A 10,496-nucleotide genomic window follows, 5' to 3' on the forward strand; every position below is an offset into this window, starting at 1 on the left:
AATAAATCCAACACATTTCATGAAAATAATGCTTTTAATTATTTTGAGTGAAAAACCTATTTTACCAAATTCAATATAAATCGTGTTTCTTAGAAGGCAGCTCTTTGCTGGATTTTAGGTAAGTTTATTTTGTAACTTTAAAACATAACAACTCGTATTCATCTTCCTTTCTTAGCCATTTAAGGATTCAGCAGCTTGGTTCCTGACACCCCTCTTTACGAGGGATCTTCCACCATCTCCTGAAATCACGTATATAGATAGTAAAACGAAACCTTTCTTCTTTTCTGAAGAAATGCGATTTTTTTTAATGCCACCTTTTCCCTCATGACCCAACTTAGGTAGTAACAGCATGGGAGCCATTAAAGACTTAGAGTAGCTGAGGCCACTGCTGAGAGCAGCATTATTTAGAAAGCTAGAGAGTGGCTGGGGGCAGCGGGTTTGGGGCGGGGCTTATGCTGGTCTATGTCCGGTAAACTTTACTCACGAAAGAACACCAGAAACGACTTACACAAAATTCCCTGCATCCTTTTTTGTTTTGCAAGTCCATTTGGGGGCAAAACATAAAATAAAATAATGTGTACATGTATCTCGGCGTGTGTTTTGAGTGCAGGACACAGATTATACAGTGTTCTGTCCACTTTGATGGGGAAATCAAATTCAGGAAAGGTTTATGAACTTCTTCTGTTCCAGGTAATCATCACTTTAGATTTGGGAAAAGTGAAAAAAAAAAAAAATCCCTTTATAAGAAATAGTTTTGCCCTACGTTGGATCAACAACTACCCGAGACCGTCAGGCACGAACGGACCACGCAGAGGAAGTGCCATGAGCATCTCACCAGGGTCTGGCACGACCATGCATGTGCGGGTGCGCGGGCACATAGGCCAGCCCCGCTGCCGGGCTCGGGCAGCTCGGGCACAGGCGCAGGGGACCGAGACCCTCCCCCAGCACGGTGGCTTCCAGGAGGTAAGGACCCATGTTTTTACATCTAAATCTGGCTCCTCTTCAAGGAGCACCACTGGAAAACTATTTGGAACAGATGGAGCAAAACTTCTTGATCATAATGAAAGATATCCCTCTATGAAAATGGCTTCAAATTTGGAGGGAAAAAAAAATTCTAGCAACCAAATCTTCCAAGAAATCCAGGAATAGTGCGACTCTATTTTGTAAAGAAGCAAGCAAGCAAAGCCAACAAGCCGATCTGGGAAATGTTCTACAGAGAAATATTAAGCCCTTCGGGTCTGCATGAGCCTTCCTAAGCAGCCTCCAGGGTGGTGTTAAAGATGCCATATTCTGCTTCACCTAGAGAGGGGAAGAGAGAGGAAGAAGAATTATTTCATTAAACGGAGTTGACAAATCTTATAAGGTCATCATTCTAGGAAATGATTCAAGCAGCTCCTGATCCAGAAGTTTAGGATTTTCAATGAATTTCAGCCACTTGAGAGTACTGAAGAATTGCCTGAGTTTGTGCACATTCCTGAATTCTGGTAGCAACAGGTTTAGGGTCCGGCCTTGGAGACTTCATTTTAGCCAGCACCCCTCCCCTGTGAGTAGGATGCCCACACGCTCTGGTAGAGTCCTCTAGGACGCAGAGCTGATGAACAGCGCAATTTGTCTGAAATGGACAATAGTCAGATGAGTTCTGAAAGGTCAGCTTTAAGATTGCCTCTCCCTAGGATTCCGGTGTCCTGCCTCAGAAGGGGTCACACCCTGGTCTAGACTTTGGTCCTCCTCTCAAAAGGACAGGGAAATGCTCCCTCTTATCTCTGAGCTGCAGAAAAGGCTCACGAGTCTGCATAATAAAATGGGAACCTCAAATTTATCTAGTTTACTCACTTATTCAACATGGACACTTATAGGCAAGCACATTTCTGTTATTAAAGCAAGTATTGCCCTTGGGCATGTTATTTATACAAAAATAACTGTATTTCAGAGATTGTCACATCTTGTAAAAGTAAACTTTAACCTTGCATTGTGGGCCTGTCATCTTACTGGCCATCCTCCTGGATAATTCATTGCCAGGTCATAATGTTGTAATTGTTGCCTCCGTATTCCTATAAAGTAAGGTGGCTTTGTCAGTCCAGAAGAGAATCACTGGCCTCACTCTTCTCCTGTGTGCTCAGAAGCAAAAGAAACACCACGACTGCTGGGTTCCTCATTCAAACAAAGAAGCTGAGAACCTTTGTCTCAAATTATCAGCCTGACAAGTAGCCAGTATTTACTAAGCACCTGCTCTGAGCCATGCGCTGTCCTAGGCCCTGTTTGGGATTAAACAAACAAATAAATAAATAAATAAAACCTGAGCTTTGCTGTGAAGAACTTTACAATGGTGATGGGAACTCAATAGTTCAGTGTGGAACTATGTGGAATGCAGAAAGGCTGAGAATATAAGCCCCCAAGTGAGCTACGGTCTACAGGCCTAACTTCGCCTCATCACCCTGATCTCTGCAAAGAGCCGTCAGTCGTCACAAGTACAAGTGCATCACATGACTGACACGGGGTTGGGAGCCCGGCCAGCTAGTGGACAGGTAACCAGAGAAACAGGTTATCATCATGGTTAGAAGCAAGGTGGGGGCCTCAGAGCTAGAATGCCGGCGTCTTGATCCCAGCACCAACACGTACTGGCTTCAGACTTCAGGCAAGTTTCTTACTTTTCTGTGCGTCGGCGTCGGCTCTCCATCTTACAGCCGAAGAGAAACATGACCTAGTGTCTTGCGGGGAGAATTCAATGTGTAAGGCAGTCGGCACGGCACTGAGCCAGCAGCAAACGCTCACCTCCCACTGGAGGTGGCTTGGAGGACGGCAGCTAGGCCACCAACCTTGTCCCCAGGGAAAAGCCCAGACTTCTGTATTCCTTCATTGGAACCCTGACCTAATTTCAAAGGATCTGATCACACCCTTCTTTCCTGTCCTTTTCCCATCTTCAGGCTATTTTCTTCTTCGTTCTCTCCTGGGTGCCCTCGGGTGTCAACCTACCCCCACCCCAAGTGTCCACTTCCTGGTGGGTGCCCTACAGCACCCCCAGCACTCACAGCACTGGGGCTGATGGGCACAGGGCCACGCGCGCAGACTCAGATGTGGACCATTCACGGTCTAGAAGCACCCAAGTCTCATTCTCATGGGGAAAGGCCATCACAGGTCAGCCAGGGCCCCAGAGCATCGCCTTAGTTCAAGCCTGTAGACAGAGCTCGGGGGCTTGTGAACTTGGATGGAAAATAGACGTTTTCGTTTTCATTAAGCTCTAACTAAAATTTATCATTTCCTTCAATGATGAATGTGCAACAAACCCAAGTGGTGATAGCGTATCTGTGACTGTCACCAACAGAAATAAAGAAATCACAGATACTCTCACATCACGTTAGAGTTGTCGAAAATGCCATAAAATATCCAGTGCTCACTACTCAGAAAGTAATGTTATAGACTCACTATTAAATCTTATTTAATGTGTTCATTAAAAAGCCAACATATTATTACACCACACATTTTAAAAATATTTTTTATAAATGTATTTCAATAGCGTTGTTTCCATTTATTTCCTATGTATTTTATACACCTAAAACTACTATTCTGAGGGGCAGTCATAGGCTTTACCAGCTTGCTAAAAGGGTCGGTTCATGGTACATGAAACGGTTAAGACCCCCCTTGCTTTAAAAGATCAAGGACTGCTAATCAAAGTTGCAGTATTAGAAAGAAGAAAGATGTGTAAATACTTACTGATGAAATGTGACATTATAATATTCTTCAGGTGTCACTATTTTTGGTCCACCAAAGTAGTCCAGGACCCAGATGTTGGTTATGTTCAACTTGGCAAAGAACCAATTATGGCTGGACGGCCAGGTTTTCATCTCAGGATGCCGGACAAATAGGGAATGCTTGGCAAAGTCCATTTCCGTTTGGTTCACCTGAAGGGCATATGTGACATAAACGACTCCTAGCAACCACACCCTGTGATCTCGCCTGCTAAGGATGTGGGGTTCTAGCATTCTACAAATCCTGAAGGGTCTATTTAGTTACAAACCCTGATCTTAAGCTTAAGGAATCAAGAGGAAATGAAGGAAGCATGCAGAAAAGCGGAAAACATCCGAGAATTCAGATGCTGGTGGTACAGATATTGACGTGGGAAACCATCCCGAGTACCGACTTCCATTGCCCGACAGTCATTCCGAGCTATCAGAGTAACCGGCACAGGGCATATGATAACATGCTAGGATGCTCACACCGTGTCACATCGGCACACGTATCCCGTAACAAGCATGTGTTCAACACGGAGATGCAAAGCCACAGAGGATAAAGGTCTCAGGAAGAAGCACAGTGGAACTCAAGAGCATTTGCCGCCCCTCCCCCCTTCTCCTGCTGGTGAAATGCAGCCGCAGAGATGCGTCCACACAGAACTTCCAGACCATTACTCAGACTTGTCTGAGGTAATCATGATGGACAAGGTCAAGAAGCACATCTGCTGGCAAGGCCATCGGATCAGTGCTCAGACACCTTGCCCTCTGCCTTGCAGCGTTCACCCCACTGTCTAAATTCACGTCTGGTATTTAGTAACGGGCACCCCTCTTTCAGCTTCTGTAGTCTGCTCTCTGCCCTAAGCCACTGTTAAAATATGGAGACAAGGAGCCCACACAGGGGAAACACTGTGCAGTGCACAACATGGCCAACGGCAGAGGGCTTTGGTTGAACAGATGTTCCTTACAGAGGAGCTGAGCAGCTGTTACATCTATTCAGCTTCAAAAACTCGTTCATTTTCCGCATAAATATCTTATCAAACACCTATACGAAGTCAACCAATTTAAGCCTTTTGTTTTCATGAAAGTACAGATTAGAATGTATTCTCACTCTGTATCTCAATCATAAATCATTTTCATTTTATTCTTAAGATATCTCTTCTTGGGGCACCTGGGTGGCTCAGTCAATTAAGCGTGTGCCTTTGGCTCAGGCCATAATCTCAGGGTCCTGGGATCGAGTCCCGCAGCAGGCTCTCTGCTCAGAGGGTTCGAACCTGCTTCTCCCTGTCCCTCTGCCTGCCACTCCCCCTGCTTGTGCTCTCTCTCTCCCAAATAAATAAAATCTTAAAAAAAAAAACAAGGTATCTTTTCTTTCATTGTTAATAGCTGATGCTCTTCTAAAACCTGTCTCTGTTCTGGTTAACTACTCACCTTGGTAACAGTTCCTGACAGTATTATGTGAGCACAGAGTGGACTTTGGGGATCAAATCCCTGCTTCCTGCAGAAGTTAGTCTGTGCCAAAGACATGGTCAGCGTAGCATGTGGATTCTCCTGTACAGAGAAAATAAAGATCCTCACACGTGAGATACTGTCTCTGGAGAGGTAATAAACCTCATAAGTCACATACACACTGTCCCTAGAGCTGAGCGTTCTTCCAGGAAACAATGAATTGTAAAATACCACCTACCACTTGAGAAAATTACTAGTTGAGTAGAGTTTGATCTTGACCTTTCCTCTGGAAAAGCAGGGGCTAAGTTCCCATATTTAAGATTAACTGATTCACTCTTTTTTCTTAAACTCTTCATCTGTTTCATATTCACCAGAGAAATTACTATTACAGTATTGCCCAAATACAAGGCTGGTCTAGGGCCTTCACCGAAAGATCTAAAGGGTTAGACTCTAATATGAAACTAGTGTGTAAAAATACACAGTTGTTCACCTAGCTAATCGTATAATTTAAGCAAGAAAGTTGCTGAATCATGTTTTTTGGTTATCTTATGCTAGCAGAAATTGTCTTGTGATCTCAAAATTGGAGAAGTTGTTCATTCCTGTTTTAGCAATAAGAGAAGAATGCTTAGACTCAACAAGTGAAGCAAGCAAAATTCTTCCTTCTTATTCAGAAATCAGCTTCATGAAAGGCACTGTTGAGAGATCACAGCAAAATTCACATGTTGCATTTAGTGCTTTAAACTTCAAGTGGCTTGTGTGGAAAATTCTGCCATCTCATGGTGACCTATCAAAACAATGAGTATAAAGAGAGCTCCTTGAAATCATTTAGCCAAACATTCACTGTCTGTACACTCTTAGGCAAGAGGCCAGAGGAGACAAAAAGGGGGGGGGGGTTCTCCTTTCTCTGTGACTTTATAATCCGGTTGAAAAGTCAGACATTAAATAATGCAAGATGACACAGAAGAGATCAGAAGACAGTATATAACTAATTGTCAAGTGGATGGTACAGTGAAGAGTATTTGAAGTTTAGTATAAGGAGATGTCAACATAGCCTGGAGTAATATGGACCCTATAGAGAGCCTTATAAAATATTCAAAATCAGGACAGAAGTGGGATGATGTATTAAAGGTAATGGGAATTCCAAAAACAGAACTAGGGAGACGTGGCACATGATTTTGAGTTATGAGAAACCCAATCTGCTTGAAAGAGAGGTTTTGTGGTGTGTGGCGGGGGGGATGTGGGAGAGATGGCAGGGGGTGGGGGAGTGAGGGTGGCTCAACTCCAAGCTAAGGAGTCAAGATTGTGCTCTGCAGGCTGGAGTCTGTGCTTTCCAAGAACCACCTGCATGGAGAACTTGTTAAAATGCTGGTTTCTGGGCTCCGTTCCCAGCCCTGGTATTTGTACTTCAACAAACATCCCAAGTGAATCTTATGCAGCTCTAGGCAGCCAGATGCTGTTAAAGGTTTCTGGGCAGAGGGCAATGCTGTGTGGTATTTTGTTCCTGTAAATATGGTGAGTAGGGTGACAGGGGGAAGACAGAGGTCAGAAGGAGGAGGTAGAAACCAACCTGACTGGTTAACTGGCGGAATCAAAGTCAGACTAATTCTGCCGTGGCCACACCTTTTCACTGCCATCACAGAAACCTGAAATCCAGGAGAGGCTCCTTACTCCGTCTCTCTAGACAGGTCAAAGACCTGGGCTGGAGTTCTACCTGGCAGCCATTAGTGGCTCGGCACAGGGGAGTCCCTTCTGAGTCTTAGTTTTCCTCCTTCCTACAAAGCAGATGACCATATCAGCGAGACTTTAAATATAATTATGGATAGCAGTGGTTCTCAATCCCCCTCGCTCATTAGAAGCATCAGGGAGGGACTGGGGAGTTGTGTGTTTTTGTTTTTGTTTTTTTTTTAACAAAATGTGTTTTCAATAAAATACCCAGGTACCGTATTTTTAAAAGTCTTCCCAGATGACTGTGTTTGTAGCCAGGGTTGAGCATCGCTGACTGAGTAGAATGAGCTTGCTTTGGGCAAATACCTGAGAATGGGGTGGGCTGGGAATAAGGAAGGGGTGAACGGAGGTGTGTGTATCTTAAAAAGAGCAGCGGTTTCTGTTTTTTATTCAGAGAATTCAGGTCTCCAGGGGCACAGATCTTCCAAGAAACTAAAAACTTAGATTTGTGGGGCGCCTGGGTGGCTCAGTTGTTATGTGTCTGCCTTCGGCTCAGGTCATGATCCCAAGTGTCCTGGAATCGAGCCCCGCATCAGGCTCCCTGCTCCGTGGGAAGCCTGCTTCTCCCTCTTCCACTCCCCCTGCTTGTGTTCCCTCTCTCGCTGTGTCTCTGTCAAATAAATAAAGAAAATCCTAAAAAAAAAAAAAAAACTTAGATTTGTAATTGAAATCTCAATTTTCGAATGTTGGTAACTACCCTAGCCCCTCCCTCCCCACCCACAAGGAATACAATCCAGGACCCTCTGTGGATGGCTGAAACCTTATATAGACTATGCTTTTCCTATACACACACACACTTGTGATAACGTTTAATTTATAAATCCGTCATAGGAAGAGATTGGCAACAATAACTAGTAATAAAATAGGACAATTATAACAATATACTGTAATAAAAGTTAGGTGAATATGCTCACTCTCTCTCAAAATATCTTATTGTCCCGTACTCACTCATCTAATGATAATGCTGAGAGATGATCAAATGCCTAGGGAACGAGGTGAAGGGGGGGTAGGCTTTGTGACCTGGTGCTAGGCTACTATTATCTGACAATATCTCAGAAGGAGAATCACGTGCTTCTAAAATACAGTTGACTTCAGGTAGATGAAACCACAAAGTGAAACCACGGATGGGGGGGGCGGGAGACTACTGTAATTCAAATTTATTATAAAACCAAACAGACCTCTGTGTAGGCCAAAGAAAACTGGTCTGTGGGACATATTCAGGTCATGTGCCGCCATCCTGTGACCTGTATTTTGAAGGCAGACGGACCTGGCATAGTTGGGCTTTGGGCAAGTCACTCAACCTAAGCTTCTGTATGGCTCTAGCCCCCTCACGCTGTAGAGTTGTGACATCACTTGGGACAGCACGGATCCACCAGAGGGTTCTAAGCCCGGCCCTGCCACAAAAGCCGGGCAAAGGGTGACCACATAGACCTCACATCAGTTCTGCTTCTTAACCAGGGAAGGTAATGTGCACCGGGGGCCTCAACGCTGCCTTAATCACTCACAATGTAGTGTATTAGCCTCTTGCTGCTGAAAGGAAAATTCTTAATTCAGAAGGAAGGGTACGCCCTGTAAGACTTTTAACAGCGCCACGGTGTGCCCCAGGACGACTCACGGGTGTGAAGTCGTCCCCGCCCTCCCCCCCCCCCGCAGGTGCTGCCAGAGAATTCACCCCAGCTGCGGGTGGGCGAGAAATTCCTGCATTTAGTTGCCCAACAGTTGGAATGCTGCAAAGCCAGCGCGGGAGGTAAGAGGCAGGGCTCAGGGCCGCGCGCAAATTCTTCCCCCGAGCTGCCCCGCCCTCCTTCCCCGGCAGAATTTCGGCGACAGTCAAAGGCTGGCCCTGCGGCCTCCGGCTCACCTGCAGGTTGCCCACCGACTGCTGCAGCGGGCTCAGGTAGAAGTAGGGCACGCCGCTGCCCGCGCCCGGGGGCCCGTCGCTGAGCGACAGGACGTCGGCAAACGCCCAGCCGCGCACCGCCTGGTCAGTGGACAGGGTGGCCAGTGCGCCCCAGTCGCAGACGTGCGTCACGAAGCGGGCCACGCGCGCCGCGTCCTCGCGGGGCGGCAGCGGTGGCACCAGCGCGGCGGCGGCCCAGTCCCCGTGATCCCGGCCACCCCGGCCCCACGCCGGCGCCACCAGCAGCGCCACCAGCGCGGGCGCCAGCAGGGAGGCGAGCAGCGCGCGCGCGGACGCGCGGGCTCGGCCGGCCATGACTGTGACTCCAGAGAGAGTCCGCGGCCCCGCTACCGACTGGGGTCGAGGGTTAGCCGGGCGCTCCCGGCCCCGCCCACCGCGGCGCAGGCTGGTCACGCCCCCTCGGGGGGCCAATCGGAGTCCGGGGGGCGGAGGGGGCGGGGCAACTTACTGGGGCCCGACTTGTTTATTCACCTCCCTGCAGTCACCCAGCCGCTTTTTTTATTTATTTATTTTTAATATTTTATTTATTTATTTGAGAGAGAGAGCGAGCGTGCATGGGGGAAGAGCAGAGGGAGAGGAAGAAGCCAACTCCCCGCTAAGCGGAGATACTGGGGTCGGGCTCCATCCCAGCACCCCAAGATCATGACCTCAGCCGAAATCAGACGCTTACCCGGCTGAGCCCCAGGCGCCCTTCCCCGTGGAGATCTTTAAGGACGGTGAAATTGTCCTAAATGTGAAGTTTGCTTTGTTTGGCAGATGGGAAAACGGAGGCTTAGAGAAATTAGGAAACTTGCCTGTGTCATCCTGTTTGGCAAGACTGGCGTGTTCACACGCACACCTTTTTAAAATACTTTTGGATACGGATAGTTGGCGTGTGAAAGAAATGCTGCAATTTCTGTATATGCTCCCCTTTTCTGTTTGCTTCACTATCCGCACCAAAGAGCATCAGGGGTCTCGGTGGTAAAGGAGAGAAGCCCCAAAGTTTAAGACTTTATAAGCTGCTCCTGGGCCAGGAGTCTCTTACCCAGAGACACTAAGGGATTGCTAGTCTACCCTCAGTATTCCATGCACAAATTTGAACTTACTGAAGCCAGTTTGGGACCTGTTAAGTCATCGGAGGAGTCCGTGGTTTCACACATTTCTCATCCTTAGTGACCCTCTCACACCGTGTAAATAGCATTTCTTTTCGCTCCTGCTTAGACTCTTCTTCCAGGAGGAGCATTTTGGGCACTGTTCCCTGTGCCCCACATGCTCTTCCCTCAGCTGTGGGCATGGCTACCTCACTCCCATCCGGACCCATTCTTTCAGGTGTAACTTCTCACTATAATATTACCGGAATTGGTAAATGACCTCAGACCACCTGACCTACATTGTTTTTTTATGTTATGTTAATCACCATACATCACATCATTAGTTTTTGATGTAGTGTTCCATGATTCATTGTTTGCGTATAACACTCAATGCTGAATGCAGAACGTGCCCTCTTTAATACCCATCACCAGGCGAACCCATCCCCCCATGCCCCTCTTATACCTGTAAGCTCTGGTCACATCTCCTTTAAGAGAATCTTACTCTTTTTGGCCGAGCCTCATATCCCCACGTTAATTGTTACAAATGCTGCGTGGTGGTGCTAGGGCAGGCGTTTGTCAGCTTTGAAAATCTGGCTCTGGCAGCTA

General features: G+C 46.8%; 1 protein-coding gene across 1 annotated transcript; it reads right to left on the minus strand.

The window, feature by feature from the left end:
* Positions 1–15: 15 nt before the first annotated feature.
* On the minus strand, positions 16–9,168 carry CREG1 (cellular repressor of E1A stimulated genes 1). The gene is made up of 4 exons (XM_025877995.2): positions 8,761–9,168; positions 5,157–5,276; positions 3,712–3,899; positions 16–1,299 (listed from the first exon to the last, which is right to left on the minus strand). The coding sequence occupies exons 1-4, from the start codon at positions 9,112–9,114 to the stop codon at positions 1,296–1,298; spliced, it is 666 nt and encodes a 221-aa protein (XP_025733780.1). The 5' UTR covers positions 9,115–9,168; the 3' UTR covers positions 16–1,295.
* Positions 9,169–10,496: the final 1,328 nt, after the last annotated feature.

Source organism: Callorhinus ursinus, unplaced genomic scaffold (genome assembly GCF_003265705.2).
Source record: "Callorhinus ursinus isolate GAN/ISIS: 27379988/994484 unplaced genomic scaffold, GSC_fseal_2.0 scaffold13, whole genome shotgun sequence".
Classification (NCBI taxonomy): Eukaryota; Metazoa; Chordata; class Mammalia; order Carnivora; family Otariidae; genus Callorhinus; species Callorhinus ursinus.